The sequence below is a fragment of the Leuresthes tenuis genome, unplaced genomic scaffold, assembly GCF_036924035.1.
Source record: "Leuresthes tenuis unplaced genomic scaffold, fLeuTen1.0.hap1 SCAF_10, whole genome shotgun sequence".
Classification (NCBI taxonomy): domain Eukaryota; kingdom Metazoa; phylum Chordata; class Actinopteri; order Atheriniformes; family Atherinopsidae; genus Leuresthes; species Leuresthes tenuis.
The window spans coordinates 36,647,105-36,671,770 of NW_027325364.1; the positions used below are offsets into that span (position 1 = coordinate 36,647,105).

Genomic DNA, 24,666 nt, shown 5'->3' on the forward strand with positions numbered 1-24,666 from the left:
AGAAGAAAGCAATTACGAGTGCTGTTAATTCCATGTCACCTGTACGATGTCACCGAAATAAAGAAGAAATGGTTAGATATGAAAATGGCTTAAAATCTTTTTTTTTTTAATGTCTTGCCATGTCTTGCCATGGGCAAGCGCTTGATGACTGCGCTCGAAGTCATGCAATCAGTTGTTGCCTCATCATTATGGCACTTTGATGGGGAGATCCATGGGGTCTTCTGGCACCACACCTTCAGGTCTGCCTGGGCTGGTTCAGGTAGTGGGAGACCCTCGTTCATGGCAATATTGTGCAAAACGCAGCATGCCTTCCATCAAGCAAACTTGATTCAAATAACAGCGTCACTATTTTACGAAACTCCTACGACTCTGGATCACTCGTAAATTCTGTTCATTCCTGAAAGAAAACTTGAAATATGAAAACATCGGTGAATGTGAAATTCTCTTGAATAACTCGTACGCACGACTTAAGAACAAATCTGTTCTGTCATGTTCCATGGTTACTTTTTGTTTTTGCACATTGTCTTGTCACTTCCGGTTTTATTTTGTATACGAACTTCCCCTCTCGTTTCAGATATTCAGTCCTGAAGTCGAGCGTTACTCCTTCAGTGTTTTGCTTTGCTAATATTTTTCAGTATCTGTAGTTCCCTTGGATAAATTTCCATAGCCTGATTTTGGTTTCCTCCTTTCGGAGAGTTTATCTTGTAATCGTTTTTGCAGTACCTCCATTTAGGGAGAGTTATTTTGATAATAGAATTAAAGTTTACAATTCTCCTACAGTTCCTCCTTTTGACAGAGGGTTTTCTTTGTTGCCTTTTTAGAAGAGAGTGTAAAATTAAGTATTCAATTTTACAAGATTTTTCATTTTCCTCCCTGAGTGGAGTTGATGTTATTTTTGATAGTTTTATACAGACATCTGTCTCTACTTTAATTATAGTGTTCAGTGTCATAGAGTGTTTCAACGTATTTGTTCCACTGAAGGGAGACCTGTTAAGACATTTATTTATAATAAACTATCTTACTTTGAAACCTATCTGTCACGGTTTATTTTCCGTTCCATGTCTTGTCTTGTCATTTCCTGTTTTATTTTGAAAAATCACTAATTTTGTCCTCTCGTTTCAGGTGACTTGCCCTTCCTCCCGTGTCATGCGTCTCATTGTCTTCCCTGATTCCCAAGTGTTTCCACCTGTTCCTCTTGGTCCCTCATGTTCAAATAGTCTGCGTTTCCCTTGCCTTGTGCCAGTATATTGTCTCATTGTCTTGTCTTGTTGCCACAGATTCCACGAGCCTGCAGCGAGCGACTCTCCTGCAGTGCTGTCTTGCTTTGTAATTTATTTCACTTCCATAGCCTTAGTTATTTATTGTTACGGTAAGTTTCATAACTTTGTTTTTCCTCCGTTTTGAAGGAGTGATTTTTCGTTGTTACCTGTCATAGATAGGTGCCTATGTTTTAATCCGCCTCATTTTGAGAGCGTGACTTCGTTTTGTTAAAGTGTTCATAGCTTTTGGTTTTCCTCCCAGTTGGAGAGATTTTATGTTTGTTCATTTTCATAGCCGCGCTCCTCCTCCACCATAGATACGGAGGAGAGCGCTTAGGAGTTTTATAGACAGTTTCTTTGCACTGCCGGGAGAGCGCCCTGCAGTGCTGTGATCTTGTGTTTGTTTATTTAAATAAACCATCTTAAAACCACGACCCTGCATCTGTGTCTTGAATCCCTCTGGTACTGACACTATCCTGCAAGTGTGTCCTGTGTCCTGCCTGTTTCTGACAAGTTCGTACAAACAGTTCTTGCATGAGGCCCGCTGTCCCTGCTGTGAAATAGGGATGAGGCTTGGTTATGTTCTGGGGCTGCTTTGCTACATCTAGCACAGGGTGTCTTGAATCTGTGCAGGGTACAATGAAATATCAAGACTATCAAGGCATTCTGGAGAGAAATGTACTGCCTAGTGTCAGAAAGCTTGTTCTCAGTCTCAGGTCATGGGTCTTCCAACAGGATAATGACCCAAAACACACTAACCCTAAAAACACCCAAGAATGGGTAAGAGCAAAACATTGGCCTTCTATGAGCTTTGATCTAAATCCTATTGAACATCTGTGGAAGGAGCTGAAACATGCTGTCGAGAAAAGGCACCCTTCAAAACTGGAGCAGTTTGCTCATGAGGAGTGGGCCAAAATACCTGTTGACAGGTGCGGAAGTCTCATTGACAGTTACAGAAATTGTTTGATTGCCTCAAAAGGTTTTGGTACAAAATATTAAGTTCAGGGCACCATCATTTTTTGTCCAGTCCTATTTCATTAATTTTTTTTTAATTCTGTTGAATTACAATTCAAAAGCAGTGTCTGATTTTCATTGGTTGATTTTCAGTAAATTTTTATTTATTTTTAATTTTGTCAGTTTCAAGTTATTTCAGTGACCATTGTGGGTTTTTCGTTTATTAACAGAGGGGTACCAACAAATTTGTCCACGTGTGTAAATATTATCCAGTCTCAAAAGTATAGTAAATTTATACTATAGTATCGCAGTAAAGTATAGAGAATCAGCATAAGTAAACAATTTATTCACAGATACAGCAATCCAATAAACATTGAAATATAAGTAAAAGTATTTTAACTCTGCCCTCAGCAGTTTGCTCTGGAACAAAACATATATTTCCATTTTTCTGCCTACTTGCTACCTGACAGATCCTATTTCATGCTTAGCAGCACATAACAGCTGGTTCGAATTTATATAATGTTTTCCTCAGGTAATATGTTACTCTCTGAGGTGTAAATTATTGTGAAGTGTTGTCACCTCGATACCTGCTGTGGATGTTAGCTGACACGCTGGTGGGGTCTTGCTCCAAAACTTTAAAAGTATCAAAATACATTTTCAAATAGGCTCAGTCAACCACATATTTTGAGATATATTTTCTCACCTCAAAAGATTCTTAAACTACAAAATGTGCCAGATCCAAGGCAACAGATAATTATGGAAATCATGGCTTTATGGTACCTATGAAGGTAAGAACTGACCCAGGAGTGAATTTTTATGTTGTGAATCACTGCATATGTGCCACATCAAGGACTCACCAGAAATATCCTCTCGAGCTGGTCCTGGATGTCCTTCATTCCAGGAAAGGCAGCCACTCCTTGGATCATCTCAATAAAAATGCAGCCCACTCCCCTAAAAGAGAGAATCAGTTTAAGTGTTTACAGATCTTGTAGTTTGCTTTATTTGTCCTGGTCATACAAAATCTACAGTTGAAAATTAATCATAAAATGTTTGTACTTTGTGCACATCTCAATTCTGATTCTATAAAAGTCAGTGTGAGGAGATTTATTTTCATCTACACATCTGGTACGCTAAATGTAGGAAGGAAATTGTAGGGACATCAAGTGGAATCTTACATAGATGGAGAAAGAACAAGGTGTTTCTGTGTGTTTAGTTAGTTCTCATTTATTATTTATTAATTTCCTGTCAGATGCTCAGTGCACATATGCCAAGAAAGAAAAAAAAGAACCTGGATTTCATCCCTTCAAACGTCTACATTCCTTCCAATAATAGGAAGACACTGCTTCATCTCCAAGTCTCAGCTTTAACCTCAGCATCCAGTATTTCTGCTGCTGAGGTAGATAATGAGTGTGTGGACAAAAGGTCAGCTCAAAGAATATAGTTTTCATTTCCAGGCTAACACCACTCTTTCGTTCATTTTCTCTGAAGCTTGATACAGTTTGAAACAGACCAACAAGAAAACTAATCTATGTCTAAAACCTAGAAATAACTCTGACGTTATGTCAGAATTTAATATTGTTGATTTCAAAATCCTGGAGGAAACAGTTTGGCATCTGAAATCAACAACTTGCACTGTTGACATAATACCATTTGACTTTTTAAACACTGCTTTTACCTCAGTGGAAAGTGATCTCCTACAAATACTTAACAGCTCACTGGCTTCAGGCATTTTTGCCAAGTCACTAAAGACAGCTGCCATTAAGCTACTCCTAAAGAAGAGAACTCTAGGCGCCTCTGTGATGAGCAACTACAGACGTGTCTCTCTCTTTTATATCCAAGATTATTGAGAAAGTTGTATTTAACCAGCTCAATGACTTTATGAATGAAAGTGGAAGTCTCGATAACTTTCAATCAGGCTTCCGATGTCATCACAGCACTGAAACTGGTCAAAGTGTTAAACAACATTAGGTTGAATACTGATTCTGGATATGTTTCAGTCCTGTTCTGTTGGATCTCAGCGCTACATTTGATACTATAGATCACAGAATCTTGTTGCACAGGTTGGAAAACTGGGTTGGACTTTCTGGAGCGGTCCTTAACTGGTTCAGGTCCTATTTAGAAGGCCGGAGTTATTTTGTTAAAATTGGAAGCTATAAAGCTATGAATGAGTGGCCATGACTTGTGGAGTCCCCCAGGGGTCAATTCTTGGACCTCTTCTGTTTAACTTGTATATGCTCCCTTTGGGTCAGATGTTACAGAACTTTAATATCAATTATTACAGTTATGCAGACGATACACAACTGTGTCTCTGTCACCAGATGACTGCAGCCCAGCAGATGTACTGTGTCAGTCTCTGGAGGAAATAAACACCTGGATGTAAGAGAATTTTCTACAATTAAATGAAGACAAAACTGAGATCATTCTGTTTGGAAGCAAAGAGAAGAGGGTCAGCATTGGTAAATACCTTGAGACTCGGACCCTTACAATCACTGACCAAGTTCATAACCTTGGAGTGTTGATAGACTCAGATCTGACTTTCAGCAGCCACATCAAAGCTGTCACCAAGGCAGCTTTTTACCAACTCAGAAACATCAGAATTAAAGGTTTTATCCCAAAAAGACCAGGAGAAACTCATCCATGCATTCATCTCCAATAGACTCCATTACTGTGATGGTCTTTTAACTGGACTTCCCAAAAAGAGCATTAAACATCTGTAGCTCATCCAAAACGCTGCTGCTAGAGTTTTAACCAGGACTAAGAGATCTGAACACATCACACCAGTTTTAAAATCTTTACACTGGCTTCCAGTCAGTCACAGAATAGATTTTAAAAGCCTACTGATGGTTTACAAATCCCAGAACGGTTTAGGCCCAAAATACATCTGTGATATGTTCAGAGAATATAAACCCAGCAGAGCTCTTAGATCCAAGGACTCAAGTCAGCTGGTCCAGTCCAGAGTCCAGACTAAACATGGAGAAGCAGCATTTAGCTGTTATGCTGCAAACAAGTGGAACAAACTGCAAGTGGAGATTTAACATTCTCATGAGAGGGTTCGTATGGAAATGTACGAAAAGTTATGCACAGATTTTTGTGCATTATCCTAGGAATATCCAATGACACGAGCGACCGGTGCGCATGTGCAATACCCTGCAGTGAAAAATGGCTTCCATTTGTTTCAGCTATTGAATGTCAGTTGGCGAAACAGAGTGGCAGGAATCATGATTTTTCTGGGTGTTGACCCTACTTAGTGGTGGCCCCTACAGGTGTTCCACAGGTGATAGTAGAATAGGTCAAGAGCTTTCTAAAACTGTTTACAACTGGTCTGTATCCCATTCTGTTGCTGCTGTGTAAGACTTCAAAAGTGTCTCAGGTTCAAGGTTCAAAGATCACCTGTGAGGAGCAGGAGCTGCCCACAATTTCCAACCTGACACATGTTACTCCCTAGGTCAAGACCTTACAATGAGGTCTTCACTTTTGTCCTACACCAAAGTTTAATTATCATCTTGCTCCAAGGTCCTTTGAGGTGTACTTTCTCAGATCCTTGTTAAGACCAAGCTGGATGAAATAATTCAAACATGTTTTAAGGGGTAGTTAAAATATTGACATCTGCTTAATACACTGTCAGACTTTTAAATATGGACCAGTTTAGACCCGGTTTTCCCCATAATTTACAGTGAGTTTCATATTATATTTTCTAATGACTAAATATGGCCAATTATACCTACTGTATCCCTTTCCCCAGGCTGACAGAATGGTCGTAGATGACCAAGACTTCAGTATATTGTAGTGCCAATAGATATTTGGACATACAGTTTTAGCTTTTGCATACATAGCTTTACAAATGTTGTTTATTAGCGATGACGTGAAGATGATGAAGGAATTTCCGTACACTTACAGTGTTTCTTAACATTTTGATCTTGCAAATTCAGCCAGCCTGGGTCTTATTTTATTGGCTCCACCCTGTCCAAACTGTGTTGTTTAACTCAGAACAGAACTGCTACGAGTGTGTGGTGTCTGTAGCTGTTTATTTGTTAGAGCACCTATTTAATGATAATTTTTATTCACTTTTATCCCTGACCATTTTTATCTGTTTTGATTTATTTATCCATCCGTTCCCTTATTTATTGTTGAAATTAACTGCACTGATCTCCAAACGGTGGATGAGTGAAACGCAATTTTGTTTTTATGTGACGCATAAAAACGACAAATAAAATCTTTTTATAACTTTTTATATGTGAAAAAGGTGGTGAGATGATGCAAATGCAGACTAAGATAGACAGGAGGATGAGGAGGAACAGAACCTGATTTATCTAAAGCTAGAACAAAAAGCAAAAAGTCCGAAAACCATGAACTAAACTATGAGAAAACAAAACCCCTAAGAAATAACAAAACCAGACTATAACCATGAACATGATCACGAATCAACAAAGAACAAACCATTGATAGTAACAGCAAGGATCTGAAAATGACAATAAGAAACCAGAGAGCTTAAATACTGTGGGAACTGATTAGTGAAAGATTGCAGCTGAGAGAATTTAACAGGTGTGACAGATGAGCTAATAAACTGAACATGGGGACTGAGGAAACAATGAGTAAAAATATGGAATGAGAAACGAAACAGAATTAAGACAAGACACAACCCAAAGAAAATCTAAAACAAACATGAGTAGTTTAAAAAGCAAACTAAAGACTAGAATATAAAATTAAGAAAACCTTATAGCAAACCAATAACTCAAGAACACAAACCAAAGTGAAACAATGAACCCAGAAACCCAAGTATTCCAAAAAATACTCAAACCCTAATAAATAGAGATTAGGGAAACTCTGAATTATCCATTCCAGAAAGAGAGGTACCTGAAACTCTGAGTCAATCACCATGGTAACAGACTCTGTGAACATAACCTGCCCGCTGGCAGGTTTACTATAAGAAACGTAGAGTTTCTACCCGTCTCCTCCCACATTAAGAAAGCTGGTAGACATGGATTGCCCATTCCTACCAAATCCGATTGACATCAAAGCCTTATTGATTCGAAATGCTTCATATCGTCAGAGAATCTTCCGACCCAGATGAGACGTTTTATCATTTCCAGAGGACTATCTGTTTGAACACTGCCACTTTTCCTCAAACAGTATCATTTATCTCAATAACATTCTCTGGCCAAATATCACCAACCTTCAACACCATGGACGTGCACTCACATCAGAGCAAAAACACGCTACGTTTTTTTTTCAAATGGTAAAGAGCTGTAAGGAAAATAACCCTCGCACTGAAACACCTGTTACCAGTGATGGTAGTGTTCTCCGGACACAAACCTGTTAGAACCATAAAAGAGGAATTCCACAGGATTGCAGGTGACCGATGTAGAAATCATACACTCTATTATTTTAAATGATGATATACATTCTGCTGCGACCTCAGAGTTCATATGTGATACAGCTTACATCATCACAAATGTAGAAGCCAAGTGGCCTGGCTCTGTGCATAATTCCCGGATTTACCGGGAGTGTAGTCTGAGCAACAGATTTGCACGTGGTAAGGAAGCTAAAGCTTTGTACAAATGTTCTTTGTCTCCCTTTTTAAATGCACTCAAATGTGTATTCTACAATTACAGGACAGTTTGATGGCTACCTCCTGGGGGAATCAAGGTTATCCATGCCAGCCCTCTTTGTTGACCCCTTAGCTGGGGCTCCAACAACGTTTTAATGCAGCCCTCTGCAGGACTAGAGCCTGGGTTGAGATAGCCATAGGCATACTCAAATCCCGGTTCCAGTGCCCGTGTAAGCTCAGGGTCACCCCAGAGAGGGCATGTGACATTGTGGTATGTGTTGTTCGCCATAATATTGCAATTATTAGAAGAGAGCAACACCCTGCCGTACAAATTAATGACCCTGGGCATAACCATTCCATCCACTCTGCAGATGTCCAGGATGGAAGGGCTGCAAGGGACATAATCACCCGAAATTACTTTTGAGTCAAAATAAAATACAGACAAATTCACATGATTTGATTCTTCTTTATTCCTTAAAAGTACAAAAGCAACAGTCAGGATTCATAATATAGTTCCAAACATTAACATTTTTCACATATTCACCATGACAATGAACCCACCTCAACTGGCGTTCCAGTAATACAATTTCAAGGTTGTTTTTTTTCTGGGTGTAGTGGATGGGGCCACGTAGGTGATCCCCTTTGCTGCACTCTGCAGTTCCCCGAACCTGTTTTAATTACACCTTAGACATCACTACTTATCAGACACACTCACACACACACATTAGGTCTTGGGGGGTGGTAGCTTTGAGGGATTCTGGTGGGCGGGGCTCTTTGGGTATGTAGGCTGCCCAGAGGGCCGCGCTCCCAGTTCTACAAGTTTGGCTGCCCCTCAATTTTAATCGCTCACTATTAGAGGGGCGAGGGGAGGGGTCTTCCCACACCCCTGTTGCCTGGTTGCTGCCTGGGGCGGGCCGGGCCAGGAGGATGAGTTATTCTGCTGGTTTGGGGTCTGTGGTGGCTGGGGGGCTGCTGGCCCCCTGGTGTGCCCGCTGCGCCACACCCCAGCGGAGTTGAGGGAGGGGGAACATGTGCAGATGTATGTGATGTGCAAGTGTGTGTGGTGATGACAGAGGACTTGCTGTCCTCTGGCTTGCTTATGCTGTTCCTGATTTTTTTTTGGGGGGGGGGCACGGCAGGGCATTGCCTCTCCCCGCTGCTCGTGGCTTCACCCACCTGTGGGCACGTCTTGACTTCTGGGGCACTGGGGCATGCGCTGGCCCACTGTGCTTGGCTGTCTGGGGCGCCTGGCCCTCTCGGGTATTAGGTGGGGCCTCTGCCGGGGGGTTTGGGGGCGCTCGGGCTCCTGGGCCCGGGTCCGGTGCACGACCCATGTCTGGGTGGCTGGGGCCTGGCGTGTAACGGGTGGTGCATGGACCAAATTGCAGTACAAAGGAGTCAGAAGACAGTGGTAAAAAGTTCAAGGCTTTACTGAGACTCTGGAAGACAGACAAACGGTTTAGAAACCGGCAAACAGGAATCAGGAGAGGAGAGGCAAAGTTCTTGGTCAGGGACAGAAGGCTGGGTCGAATTACCAGGAGGCAGACGAAGCAGGGAATCAGGGACAGGCGAGGTCGGTACCGGTAAAGCTGGCAGGAGAACGCTGGAAAGACTTGCATGGCAAAGAACAATCTGGCAAAGGATAGAGTGTGGAGCTGGTGACGATATGCTGGGCTGATTGCATGTGATGAGAGGCAGCTGTGTGCACAGGGGAGTGGAGTTAACTGATGATTGGATGACTAAACTGTGACATGGAAGGGTCGGGGACTGTTGCCCCGGATTCCCGGTGGGCCTCTGCCCTATGCTTATGGGGGCTCTGTCCAGGAACTTCTTCTGCACTCTTCTGGGTGGATGCGTGGTTGTCCCTGTGGTGGGTTTCGCGGGTTCTGTGCTCCGCTGGGCTCCGCTGCTCCGTTTCTGATTGCTGATTGCTCTGTCCACTTATACACCCATAACTAAGCACAGTTATCATGTGGGACCTGTCCAATGTGTATTGCATGTTTATGCACACGCACACGTGCATTCATTAGCCCAGTAGCATTTTGTTTGTTTGTGTGTTTATTCTTTCTCTGCTTGTCTGCTTTCAGGTGCTCCTGGTGGCTCTAAGGCTGGATTCCCCTCAGAGGCCATGGATTGTCGTCTGTTTTGTTTTTACAGGTGTAGCAGCTGGTTGTCTAGTTTTTCTTTCAATTTCTGTTCTGTTTCTTCTTCTTTGCTCTTCTTCTTTCCCTGTCCCCCAGTTCGGTTTGGCACTATTATATGTTCAATATTGTAAGAAAAATAAATAAGCAGTTGATGGGCATCAAGGGGAGCTTTACATTCAGCTTCCCTTGGCAAAGTAAATCTGTTTGGCATTTTATATATATATATATATATGTATATACATATTTTATATGTTAGTTTAATTTCTTAAAAAGACAAGGGTTAGGGTTAGGGTTAAGACAAGTGTATACTTCCCCCGGGGATGCCTTCAGCCACCAGGCAACCACTGTTTTGGCTGAGGGCCAGCTCCTCAGCCTCTGTCAGAGGTGGTGGAGGTGGCCCTCCACCCATTTTTCGGGCCTCTGCCTTCTTTCTGTTGGCTGGGCAGAACTCAATGTTTCTTTGTTTTTAGATTAATATTTTAATGAGTGTCGGTTACAGCGTCACATTTTAAATGACTTCAATAGGTATAAAATAAAAATGTGTTTGTATCAAGTGTCTACTAGTGGGGTATTAAGTGAGAGGATGTGTAAAAACAACATTTTGTTAGGGGTTTAATTTACTATTTCAAGTAGCCACTGAATTAATATTTGCTTTGTTTAATAACCTAAGTCAATTAAAAAAATAAAATCAAAATCAAAGTGAGGTGCAATATATGCCTTACTTTTTTAATTATGTTTTTTATATTTCATTTTTCGCTTCTTCCAGGTCCTTTTTTCCCCTGTTGGATTGCATCTAAATGAAAATCAGATTTCATTCTTACTTATATTCAACTATAGGCTATGCTACAATCTTACGGTTAAATGTTACTCAGATTAACTCAGAGTTCAGGGATAGACTTTTCCACCGCTCAGGACCTCATCACATCTTGCCGTTTGAGCTTGGACTAAAAACATCTTTATGATATACAATAATAATACAATAAAATATATACTATTATTTTTATGTACATATATATATAATATTATTTTAGATCCAAACAACATTCCTGTGTGGTAATGTTTGTGCAAAGACACATATGGGGTATTTCCTCACCAGGAAGAGACAGGCATAACTTTATTTACCACAACCTTTGTCCTTTGGAGATGATTTGGGGAGACACTCTCCCACCAGACCTCCTCCATAACTTATGGGTAAAGTGTTAATGTCCAAATGCTAAACTAGCCTGAACAAACAATTAACCCTTTTAGATGACGATTGGAGCAACTGACCAACTGTTCCTTCCTTCTTATCTAGACAATGTAAATAAAAGGTGATATCTATCTGCTTTGATCCAGTCAGACAAGAATCAGACATCTCACACTTATACCAAATACTTTCTTCAGATTCACTTTAGGCTGAATTTTAAAACTGTGTTAAACGTGTATCATATCTTTGTACATTTTCTTTCAGATTTTCAGTGATATCACAAGCTGAATTTTGAAACCTTTTTCTGATCGTACTTGGTATAATAAGGAAGAAATCAACTTTTTTATTGCCCCCTAGTGGTCTATAGTATTGAATAGTTAAATCTAAATAAATTCAGTAACTGGAAATGTATATGAAGTAATGCAACGGTTAACATGTGTTTCCTGCTGTTTCTTTTTGTATTCCATGGTTAACACAGGAAAATAACATTGCTTGGTTCTTTAATCATGCGTAATAACTTTACAGATATCCATCTGAATTTGAGAGGTATTCAAGATCCACAATCGTTATCTATGTTATGTTATGATGTTAGACGTCTTTGTATTTCGTATGTTTATTTCATGTCTTTACCGTGATACCTTAACAAGGTGTGGTTTTTTCAGAATCCTCTGAACAAATGTGTGTTCATATGCTAGGCAAGATGGCACCAGCGTGTACCAACAGCTGTCTACCTGTCCCGTTTTATCTGATGCTTATTGCTGTATTGTTTCGTATACTGCACCAAGATATCTCTAGGTTGCTAGTGTATGACCGTCAGGAACTTATTGATCTAAATCGATCTTATCAGATGTTTTTAAACCAAAACTTTGAGGATCAAACATCCACACCCCCTCCTCATCTTGTCTCAGTACCAGCTCACCTGTGGCGCTTACCTGTCTCTGGGTGGAAGAAGCAGGCCAGAAGACGCGGAAAACGCGGAGGCGTTCTGGTGAAAGTCAGGACTTACTGGAGGTCCACTTCTGGGATCACTCCCCTCCTTACTACACCTGGATGTCCATGGATTATGGTGGATCCAGCCTGTAGCTCCGGTGTGCCTGGACATCTGCCACTATGGGCGCTGCTGCTCAAGCGCTTCGTCAGACACTGTGCAGTGGATCTTGGATGCCTCCGGTCGCTGAAACGCAGCCACCAGCGGCTCAGCAAGGATGTGACTCTACGATTGGGGCTACTAAATGCTAGATCGCTTGCCAACAAAAAAGTTTCTCCTAAATGATTTCTTCATGTCTCGCAAACTGGATTTTACGTTGCTCATGGAGACTTGGCTCCAAGTCGGTGAGTCTACCCCATTCTCAGAACTTTTACCACATGAATGCCTGTATCTAAACTCGTCTCGATTATTGGGGCTTGCAACAGTATACAAATCAAGTCACACCTGTTGGCAGGTACCGGCAGATTCATTTTCCAGTTTTAAGTTTCAGACATTTGTGTTCAATTGTGATACTCCAGTCTTGTGTGCTCTGGTACGTTGACCTCCTAAGTTGAATAAAGATTTTATTGAGGACTTTATAGACTTTGTGACAGGCATATTGCTGATCTATGACCAAATTCTCATTGTTGGGGATTTTGATATCCATGTTTGCTGTAAATCCAGACCACTGGCCAAAGACTTTTTAAATTTGATAGATTCTTTTAACTTGACTCAGTCCGTGTCGGGATCGACACATGAAAAAAGACACACCCTGGACCTGGTGCTGTCCTTTGGTATTAATGTAAATATGATTGAGATCTGCGAAACACACTTTTCTGACCACATTGCTGTACTGTTCTCGGTAACGGTGTCCCAGGGTGTGGTCAGTCTTTGAGCCCCGGTATGCCGGGTGCGCATTCCCAGACAGCTTCCTGGTTTTCTGGTGTTTTCAAAGAAACGTATCATTAGGATTTTCAAAACCCTACTCCGGATAAACTCCTCTCTTACTTTAATGAAACTTGTAAAGAGGTTTTGGACCCATTTAGGCTGAAGCGCATAAAACCTATGGCGCAACCTTGGTTAAACGAGCATACGCATGAACTCAGGCGCGGGTGTAGGCGCGCTGAGCGCCAGTGGAAGAAAGACCAGAGTAGCAACTATATGAGACTGGAATTTATTAATTTATTAATAATTGATAAATAATTTAACATACCAGAATCGTAAGATTCTGTCTTTTTCTGTCTTTGTGAGAACTTTCGGATAAATCCTCATATCTTATCACATCACGCTGTGTCCGCTATATATGCATTGTTGGTGCCCCGTGTGCCAGCTATATATAATTTTGGCTACGCCTCCTACTGCCGTCCTTTTGTAAAGAATCTGGGTGTGATGGTTGACCCTCTGTTTAAATTTGATAAGCACATCAGCGCTGTTATCAAGGCCAGCTTTTTCCAGCTGAGGACTCTTGCAAAGATTAAATCTTATCTTCCTCAGTCTGACTTTGAAAGAGCAATCCATGCATTTATAACATCGCGTTTGGATTACTGTAATTCTCTATCTATAGGGTTGGACCAGGGTTCCCTGCAGCGTCTACAGAGCGTCCAAAAGCGTTTTCTCAGTCTTTAGGTCAGTTCAAATCCAGACTGAAAACGCATCTCATTTCTCTGCCTTTCAACACTAGCTTTGAAAAATTAATAAAAGAAAAAAAGGAGTTTACTTTGGCTTGCACGGCGGAGTATTAGGGCCACATTTAAAAAATATATATTTTGGAATCAATTACAAGATTAAAGTTGTTATTAAATACGGCGGGGAGAATTGGTGGGAATATGGTGAGAATAAAGTCATAATTTGCAGGTTGTTCTAGTTAAAACGGAAAAGGCGAGAGTGCAACAGTGAGCATATAAGGTTAATGTAATGCTATAGGCTACATGTTAAACGTTAATTAAACAGTTCTGCTCACTGATAGAATATTTAAGACTTTATTCTCGTAATCGCGGACACTTTGTGAAGGCACTGTGTCAGAAAGCATAGCATTCACTTGGCGAGCTCGATAAAAAAACTGGATACCCACATTACTCCCAGCCTCGTTCCCTCCAGCACTACCATGCCTGCTAACTCCTTGATGCAAACTGTGACATAGTGTTTCAGAGTGTTTGTTTCACTGAACGGAGACCTGTTAAGACGTTTATTTATGATAAACTATCTTACTTTGAAACCTATCCTGCAAGTATGTCCTGTGTCCTGCCAGTTTCTGACACTTACTGACACAAAACAATGGCACTATGTTGATACAGGGGAAAACCCTGCAGACCATGCCTCGAGGCCTCAACGTGGCTGATCTCATGAACTCAAATTGGCTCTCTGGTCCCAAGTTTCTATCGGAGAGAGAGATGGCCACAAGTCAGGTTTCATCAGAGTTGTTGGTGGGAGATCCAGAGGTGAGGACTATCCAGGTGCTGAAAACTGAGACGGCAAGACAATTTGACAATCGAGGACACCTGTTGCGGTTATCAAGTTGGACCACAGTGATCAATGTCATTACTCGTATCCAATGGCTGGCTAAAAGGATCAAGACGTCAGACCTTTAAAAGTGGAAGAGAGAAGGCAAGCTGCACTGACTGTCATAAGATTGCCACAACAAGATGCCTTTCAAGAGGAAATGAAAATCCTCGGCCAGAAACCAGGAGCACTGCCTTGCCATCACCAATTCTATCAGCTTGACCCATTTCTCCAAGATGGCATAATGAGAGTTGGAGGAAGACTGAAAAAGGTATGAGAGTCATTCAAGTTGAGACAATAGTTCTACCAAAAGATGGTGCTGTCACAGCATTGCACATCATCATGACAAAATACAACATCAGGGAAAAGGGCAAACCCTGAATGAATTAAGAGCCAACGGTTGTTGGTGGAAATAAAGCCATAGTCAAATACATAAAACAGTGTGTACGGTGCAGAAGAGTTTGCGCCCCACCAGAGGAACAACGAATGGTGGACCTACCTAGCAACCGTGTCGATCCAACTCCCCCGTTTACTCACTGTGGTATGGACTGTTTTGGCCCCTTCTATACAAAGCGAGGTCGTAAAGAGCAACGGCATGGCTTCCTCTTAACATCTTTACTCCAGGGCAGTGCACACAGAAATGTTGGAAGATATGACAACAGACGCATTCATCAGTGCCTTACGATGCTACATCGCTACTCACAGAACCGTTAGACACATTAGGTCGGATCAAGGCACTAACTTTGTGGGAGCAAAAAATTAAATGGCAAAGGCTCTGAGAGAAATCAATAAAGAAAGACTGGCAGCATACCTGGCAAACAAGCAGTGTGATTTTCAGATGAACACGCCACACACAAGTTACGTTGAAGGTGAATAGGAGCATCAAATCTGGACAGTGAGAGGTGTTCTGAGCATGGTCCTTGCCTGCAGTACTGGAAGGTTGGACGACACTTCCTTCAGGACCTTTATGAAGCTACGTCTATTGTAAATAATCGTCCACTTACTGTCAGTAACTTCAGCGATCCCACAATTTTGCCGCCGCTTACACCAAATCATCCCCTATGGTTTCCTTCCACCGCAACCTCCGCAACCTGTCGCCCAACCGCTTCTCCTCCGTTGTTGCCGCCGCTCTTCCGACCTCCAACACATTCTCTTCCCTTGAGGTTAATGATTCAACGGAGTCCCTTTGCTCTACACTGAGCTCATCTCTGGATAGTCTGTGTCCTCTATCCACCAAACCTGCTTGATCCTGCCAGTCTCCCCCCTGGCTTAATGGTACTCTACGAGCGTTGCGCACCAATCTCAGAGCTACCGACAGGACACAAGTAAAAAGATCCTGCAGATCTAGCTAAACTCCAGGCGATACTGTCATCATTTGCATCCAGTGTTACTGATGCAAAAAAGTCTTTCTACATTAACAAGATTCATAGTACTACTGACACCCGGAAACTGCATCATTTTCCTCATTCACTCCTCTTGCTCAGAGCAGTGTGTCTAAACTTCTCACATGTAGCCGTCCTACTACATGCCCGCTGGACCCCATTCCTACTAATCTTCTCCAATCCATTGCTGAATTCTCGTTTTGTTGGACTCACACATACGTAAAGAACACATACACAAAAACCGTTTGATTTTATATATGTATATAAATGAGCCATTTATTAAAATGACTTGACCAAAGACGTGAACCTTAAGACAACAGGAGAAATGCTTTGAATATGGATGATTATGTGAGAAACTTAGTGAATTGAAAAGAACTAAGGGGAGGGATGGATGGATACCGGAAACATTCAAATAGTCTAGGTTTGTTACTATTTGAATTTAAAGGCTAAAAACTTGGTTTAATTTATCATTTTAACAGTGAATTCTCTCGCCACCCACTGCATACCGTCTGAAATGTAAGAACAGGGAGGATTTTACTGTTAGATCAGCTCCGAACCACAGGTAAAGGCAGCGGGTCTAACTGGGTCTCTCTTGGTTCCGCGTCTCGCGGCCTTCGTTGTAGTTGACTTTCAGGGCCTGGACCGGTCGCTTTCCTGCACCGGAGAATGGCTTCTGGTGGCTCAGAAGATGAACGGGGTAGTGTGTCGGAATTCACCGCAAATAATGACAAAATTGTCCAAGGGTGGAGTTGGTTTTGGTTGCTGACCAACTCTGATGAGGTGAACTTAAATTCACCACAGATTGACAAAAAGGTTGACAAGCTTAAGGCTGGCTCCTTTTGGTGATCAAAAATAGGTGAGGATGCTGCAGCAGCAGAGTTTAAAACGTGCTATAGAGAGGAGACAGGATGACGGACGAACAAAAACGCAAAATGTATTTCTTTCTACTACATTCTTCTCTTTCTGTTTTGTTTGGACCTTCTTCTTCCATCTCATCTTCCTCTCCTGCCATTTTCAAAGACTCTCCGCCAGACTCCCATTCCATCAATCTTAAAACTCTCTGCTCTTCATCTTCTCTACTGATCTCTTTTCTGGACTGCTGAACTTTCAATATTCTGACTTTTCCTTGCGGTTTCCAGAATTTGATTCGTGGAGGCGGGGCATGACGTAGGCCTACGCTACACTTTCAGCCAATGGTATGCCTGAAACTGTTGTGACGTCTGCCTGGTCCACAGCTGCACGTCATCACTAATCACCTTCCCACAGTACTTAGTTTCCAGGTTCACTCAACTCATTGCAGAATCCTCACCTTACCTCTCATGCCTTGTTATCCACAGTCTTGTCAGGTCATGTTTTTGCCACACAGTTTCATAGTCTTGTTTACTCATTGTCTTGGTTTTTTCATAGTCTTGTTTCATAGCCGCAGCCTTGTTTTGTTTCCACAGTTTAGTATTTTTGATATCCGGCTCAGCCCCGTCTTTTTTTATTGCCTTGTGCTTTGTTTTTGGAATAAACCTTGTTTTGCTTTGAAGTCTGCATCTGGGTCCTCCCTTCTCTCACCACGAATCCTGACAGAAGGATTCTGCCAGACATGAACCCAGCGGACTACTGGGCTCTCCAGAGTCGACTTGCGGCCTTGGTCGATTGTTTAATCAAGGGAGCCGACGAGTGGGACAGGCTGAGGGTCTCTGCCGGCATCCTCGACTTCTTGCGGTGGAGGCTTGTTCCCTGGATGCCAGCAGTCTGGGAAGCGGCGAGAAGGGCCCACCATGCGGCCATGGTGGACATTTTTGGCGCAGACTCGGCCGAGGTATCGGCCACGCTCACCGCTGCCTTTGCCTTCGTCCTCGCCTTTGCCAGTGGGAGCCCGGATGGATTCACTCCTGCTTTCGCCAATGGGAGCCCGGGCGGGCTTGCTTCTATCCTCGCCAATAGTAAAATGTTATACACATATTTGTTTCCATGTCCCTTCAGTGTCTGGTCTTAGCCCCTGACATAATGTCTCAAACCCTGATGGGATCACTATTTTCATGATTTTCTTCATGTTCAATTTAATTTCTTCCCAATATTTTGAAATGACTGGGCAGCCCCAAAACACATGAAAATGTGTTTCCTTCCTCTCACCACAGAATCTCCAGCAAGATGTACTTCCTCCCAGAGAAATTCTTTGTGCTGGAACTCTAAAAAACCCTACATTTTCTCACTCAAATTCTTAGAGAATCTTATAGCGAATTCTTGGCCTCTTGTCCTGCCAAATAAATCGTGATATTAATTTATCAAATTCCTGAAATGTACACTTTGGAATTTCTGCTGGTATGTTTTGTGTAGCGTAACTTCATAAAATATAAGGATTTACAAGAGGTTCTCGAGAAATACGATTCTGGTATGTTAAAATTAATTTTGAAATTATTAACCAGTCTCAAATTGCTACCTTCATGAGTTCTCGTTTGGTTTGACTGACATTACGTAAAGAAAACATACAACACAACCTGTTAATTATATATATATATATATATATATATATATATGAACTATTTATTAAAACTATATGACCAAACACATGAACCTTAAGACAAACAGAAGAAATGCGAGGAATATGGATGATTATATAGGAAACACTTTGTGAATTAAAAAACTATGGGGAATGGAGGAATATCGGAATTACTTAAATTGTCTAGATTTTGTTTACTATTTGCAGTTAAAGGTTAACATCTTGGAGTCCTTTATCATTTTAACAATGAATCCTCTCTACACCCACCGTATACCATCTGAAAGGTAAGACGAGGGCAGACCTTACTTGGGTTGACACTTTTGCCCTGTTTGTCTGCTCTGAACACACCAGGCAATAGCCAGCGGGGTCCAAGTGTGTTTCTCTCGGTTCCGCGTCTCAAGGCCTTCCGTAGTTGTGGGTGACTTTCGTGGACTTTCAAGTTGCCTGGATAGGTAGCTCTTCTACACCAGAGGGGGGAGCTTCTCGTTGCCCAGGAGACGGAACTGGCTTGTATCAAGGATTTCACCATAAATAATGAAAAGAATGTCCAAATTTCGGAGTTGGTTTGGTGGCTTGGTCCAATAACCAGCTCTGATAAGATTAACTTGAATTCACAATATTAACAAAAAGGGCTGACAAGCTTACGCTGGCTTTCTTGGTAAGAAAACGTATGTGATAACGTGTGCAGCAGCGGAGGTTAAAAACGTGCAAAGCAAACAGACAAGATGACAATGGACGAGCAAAAAACACAAAAAAATGTATATCTTTCTACTTCTTCATTCTGTTTCTTTCTTTGCTCGGATGTTTTTGTTCCTCCTCATCTTTCTGACTGTTTCAGTCTTTCCATCTTCTTCCATCATTCTTTTTTTCCATCGTTCTAACTTTTCATTGTGGTTTCCGGGGTTTGATTTGCGGATGCGGGGCATGACATAGACTTACGCTCCACTTTCAGCCAATGATATGCCTGAAACTGTTGTGACGTCTGCCTGGACGTGTTTTATAAGACGATCTAATTCTAGCGTTTGATAAAACAAAGAAACTCGATTTCTCCATTCCTCCATCTTGTAGAACATTTGTCTAGAGGATTCTGAAAACACCACAACTAGTTAAGCTATGAAGGTTTAAGGTTATGACATAAGACTTAAGATATAAAGACGTTAAATATCAACATAACATAAGTAACAATTGTGAGTCTCCAAATTCAAATGGATATCTCTAAAGTTCCCTAAAAAGGGAACTAGATTCCACCTAGTCAGATCAGATTTAATTTTGGAACATAAGAGGTCGTAGTTATATATAATATAACTATATATAATCATGTTCAGATTTTTTGGAATATTCAGACCTAAATATTTAATTGACATTGAATCCCAATTGGCTTTAAATTACTCTCTGATAGGTTGGCTAGGAGAATAATTAGATGTCAAAATTTTATATTTGTGGGTGTTTAGTTTGTAACCTAAAAATAAACCATATTTATCCCTTAATCCGAATTTTTGCTGTTGGTTTATAATATAAAGCCTTTATTATTTTAACAAAATCATCATGGAAATGGAACCTCTCTAATGTTTTATATAAGAATGACCAATCAACAGATGCCTTTTCTGCATCTAATCCTAACAGGACAACCTCTAAAGTGTATTTGTTTATATGATTAATTACATGTAGTGTCCTCCTAATATTGTCATCTGTTTCCCTCTGTCTAATGAACCCTGTTTGATCCAACTGTATAATATCTGGAAGTATTCATTCTAAACATTTTGCTAGAATTGATGTGAAGAGTTTATAATCCTGGTTCAACAAACTAATTGGGCGGCAATTAGAGCAATCAGTCTTATCTTTAGCATCTTTCGGTATTACAGTTATGATCACTTCTCTCCAAAATGGCGGAATCTCCCCTTTTATAAGGACCCAATTGAATGTTCTCAGTAAGAATGGTGATAAAGAGTCATTGAAAGTCTTATACCACTCCACTGTAAACCCATCGGAACCTGGAGACTTATTAAGTTTGAGTCTAGAGATTGCCTGTTGGAGTCCATCTATAGTAACTATTGGCCACTAAGACTTTATTCTGGTCTTCTGTAATTGTTGGGAGATTAAGTGAAGCAAGCAGAGATTCAGGTGAGGTGTCCCCCTTACTGGCCATCCGGGCATATAGGTTTTTGTGATATTTTTCAAAACAACTATGAATGTCCTGAACATCAAGTTTCAATCGTTTGGTGATTGGATCTTTGATTTTATATACCACCCTCTCTGCTTGTTGTTTTCTAAATTTATAAGCTAGAAATTTAGCTGATTTCCGACCTACTTAAAAGTACCTCTGTTTCAAAAAGGTTAGTTTCTTCTGAATGTCAACATCATAAATTTCTTTAATCTGATTTTTAATTTTCTGAGTAATGTCCAATTGGGCATGTTTTTTTCCCCAAATTTTTCTAGACAATCCAATTTTTCCTGTTGAGCCTCTTTTGTAGAACTGTTTTCGAAATGATTTTCCCTCTCAAGACAGCACTTCCCCATTATCGTTTTCTGACAGGTATAAGTGAATTTACTCCTTAAGTTCTTCCCTCATTTTCCCTTTAAGTACATTTAAATTAAGTCTCCAGGAAAAAGTATTTTTTGTTATTTTTAAAATTTAAGTCTAGGTAAACTGGACTATGGTCCGAGAAGTCCATTATCCCAATTTTACAAGACCTTACAAAACCAATATCTTTGCTGTACATAAAAAAATAATCAATCCTTGAGTAAGTTTTATGTTGTGGGGAATAAAAGGTGTTGTCCCTGGTTAGGGCTGGGTATCAATCAAAATTTTTCGACACCGGTACCAATACTGATACCTTCACATCGATACCGGTTCCTGAATGATACTTTCTTCTATACCAATTTTATAATATCAAGTCTAACAAAAAGGAAATTACATTACACATAACAGTACAAATCTTCAGTTTTATTTTTCAGCTCAGTATTTCAATTTCCTGGAGGGAATCTCCCAAAGAGATTAATAAATCCATATGTCCATCTATTTTTCCAATCCAAGCAGTTTTGTTACAGAAAAAATTAACAACAAATCATTTTCAGTGCAAAACAGGTGACAGGTTGGTGTCTAATACTATCCTACATACTGAGGATAAAAAAAAATCAACATGTCTGCTTTCTGTGCATATTAAGTTGCAGTAACATTCAGATTACTGCCGGATTTCGCTGAACGTTAATTTACCTGCCACACACTGCGCCGTCCTCGGTACTCTTAGATCAGTGTTTCTCAATTCCGGTCCTCATGACCCACTGCCCTGCACGTTTTCAATGTTTCCCTCCTTCACCACACCTGATTCAAATGATCAGTTCATCATCAAGCTCTGCAGTGGCCTGATGAGGAGCCATTCATTTGAATCAAGTGTGGTGGAGGAGGGAAACATCGAAAACGTGCAGGGCAGTGGGTCATGAGGACCGGAATTGAGAAACACTGTCTTAGATGAAGCTGAGTCCAGTGGTGGAGATTTTGAATTATTCCCCTCGGGCTCTGTGGCGTCCACAACTGACTTGAATGCAGAGAGGATGGTTGCAGTCCGCCCTTCTTGCAGTCAAAACACGGAGCAACTTTCTGCTCTTAAATTGATTTTGTGCACGGTCAAATAATTCATTAAATTAGTCGTGTTGATGGCCTTAGCAGCGATGACTTTTTGGCATTATTGCATCGCACACTATTGGCATCAATCTTGGTGAAATGGAGCCACGCTTTTGACCTCGGTGGCATTGTTTAACCGGTTCGGCGACACACACACAACTACTGATCCTTCTAATTTCCCCACAAGCATATTATACCGTCCTTCTTTGTCCGTGGTTAGAGCTGTCTTTTAAAAAATGTCTTCTTTTCTATATCAGTGTTGCCACTCCCCTTCCGTGTTCTGTTTTAATGGACGATGAAAAGACCTGGTTAAAGCCCTGCCTTTTAAGTTTAGCATGTTCAGAATCGGTTAAATGAGTCTCTTGCAGTAATATTATAGCTACCTTGTCTTTTTTCATTTTGCCCAGAATTTTACTTCTTTTCACCGGATTCAGTACACCCTTCACATTGTAAGAAGCCAACCAAAATGGAACTTTTACACTTTGCATTATGAATCAGATGTCACCTTTAATTTTTTCTTTAAGTCTTGAAGGATTTTTCACAATTATTTGACATTTCAGAGTAAATGAACAACTGAATACGAGTACAATAAAAGTTGTTTTATCCATACCTGAATCAACCCTATCTCTGTGTGTAGTAGGTGTGAGTGTAATTAAGGCGTTAATTAATGCTTCTCCAATTTCAAATCTACAGCACTGTATTTTCTAGGTTCCCTTTTGAAGAAACAAATCTTCATTTAAATAAATCAAGAATAAGTTCAACACACAAGTCAGAAGCTATGAGTACTCACCACATGTCCAGGCAGGTCGAGTAGTCGGTGGATCCCAGCAGGACATCTGGAGGACGGTACCAAAGGGTCACCACCTCGTTGGAGTAGGTGTGGCTGGGGACCGACTTGGCCCTGGCCAAGCCTGGGGGGGGGGTTATACAAACAATAAAGCATGACTAATAACATGAAATTGAAAGGTTGTGTATAGTATATCTATACATAGTTTTAGTTCCCTCTAAACAATTGCGCACCGCTACGGCACTCTCTATAAATAGCAAATCTAGGCAGCGCAGAAAATAAATTCCAAGCTGAACTGTAAATAAAAGAAAGATATAACAATTGATTTTGCACCATTTTACAACGGTAAAATAGTGTTAATCCCTTATTATGGTGAAACGAAAAGGCAGTGGCAGACCCACTTACCAAGCCAAAGTAAAAAAGAAATGCAGTTCTCTTAAGATGGAATGGCTTTCAGAATATGTGCAAATAGAAGAATAAGAGGTGAAACTGAGTGATATTTTTAATTTTTTGAGTGAGAGAGGGCTACTCTGCAAAACATGCTGCTAAGGTCAAGTAGCAAGCGAGTTTTCTGAGGGAGAAGTGTGGAAAGAATGGAAGTTGAACTACCTCAAGCGTCACATTCAGCAGAAAAGTAATTTGAATGCTGTTGGAATTGTGCGAAGACGCAAGATGGTAATGGGGATCGGGACTTTATTGCAGGAGACCGCTAAAGAATGAGAGGAGAGGAATGAGCTTTCACAGAAAAAGAAATCCAACACTGAGCAAGTTAAAATTCTCAGCATGGCATTATCCAGATGATACAGTATAAGGAGGAACAGAACACAAATGCTTAAATAAAAACAACCAAGATCTAACAGATTTTTGGGGTTACAGAGTACATGTACAGCAGCAGTCAGTTCCAGTCAGAACAATGACCCGAGCTGCTGTATCTGTGAAGGAATAGGTGGATGGAACGCTGGCATGTTGGCAGTTTTAGCCATTGTGCAGCAGAAATGCGGTTACCATAATCCACAGGGTTCCCATGCAAGTATGGAAAAAACATGGAATTTTATACATTTCCAGTGATGAAGTGTTGGTGGTCCGTGAGAGATCCTCTGAGACGTTCAAACGTAGGAACTTGGTGCTGCTCACCCTTTCCACAGCAGCACCATAGATGGTCAGAGGGGTGTGTTGGGTGTGCACTCTCCTGAAGTCCACAACAATCTCTTTTGTCTTCTCCACGTTCAAGGAGAGATTGTTGTGCCTGCACCAAGAGGTCAGGCAGCTCACCTCACTCCTGTAGTTTGTCTCACCGTTGTTGCTGATGAGACCCACCACGGTTGGGTCATCCAAAACTTGATGATGGAGTTGGAGGCGTGCAGTCATGGGTCAGCAGGTTGAAGAGGAGGGGGCTCAGCACACATCCTTGGGGGGCCCCCGTGTTCAGGTTGATGGTGCTGGATGTGCTGCTGCCGACCCGCACTGCCTGAGGTGTCCCTGTCAGGAAGTCCAGCAACCAGTTGCACAGGGAGGTGTTCAGTCCTAGCTGGTCAAGTTTGAATACCAGCTGTTGTGGGATAATTGTGTTGAATGCTGAGCTGAAGTCAATGAAAAAGCATTCTGACGTAGGAGTCTTTGTTTTCCAGATGTGTAAGGGCTAGGTGGAGAGCGGTGGCGATGGCATCTTCGGTCGAGCGATTTGACTGATATGCAAACTGGAAAGGGTCCAGGGAGGGGGAGAGCACTGACCTGATGTGCTCCATAACTAACCGTCCGGAGCACTTTATAAGGATGGGGTTGAGTGCAACCGGACGGTAGTCATTGAAGCTGGATGGTGAGGACTTT

The 24,666-nt window shown here is 41.3% G+C and overlaps 1 protein-coding gene across 2 annotated transcripts in view; it reads right to left on the reverse strand.

Moving 5' to 3' along the window:
- Window positions 1-24,666, reverse strand: part of cdk14 (cyclin dependent kinase 14) — a 228,156-nt gene that overhangs the window by 78,116 nt on the left and 125,374 nt on the right. For both annotated transcript variants that reach the window (XM_072395031.1, XM_072395032.1), the window contains 2 exons: window positions 22,843-22,963; window positions 3,071-3,164 (listed from right to left, as the gene is read on the reverse strand). In XM_072395031.1, the coding sequence (XP_072251132.1) occupies window positions 3,071-3,164; window positions 22,843-22,963 (215 nt within the window). The remainder of the gene's footprint in view (window positions 1-3,070; window positions 3,165-22,842; window positions 22,964-24,666) is intronic.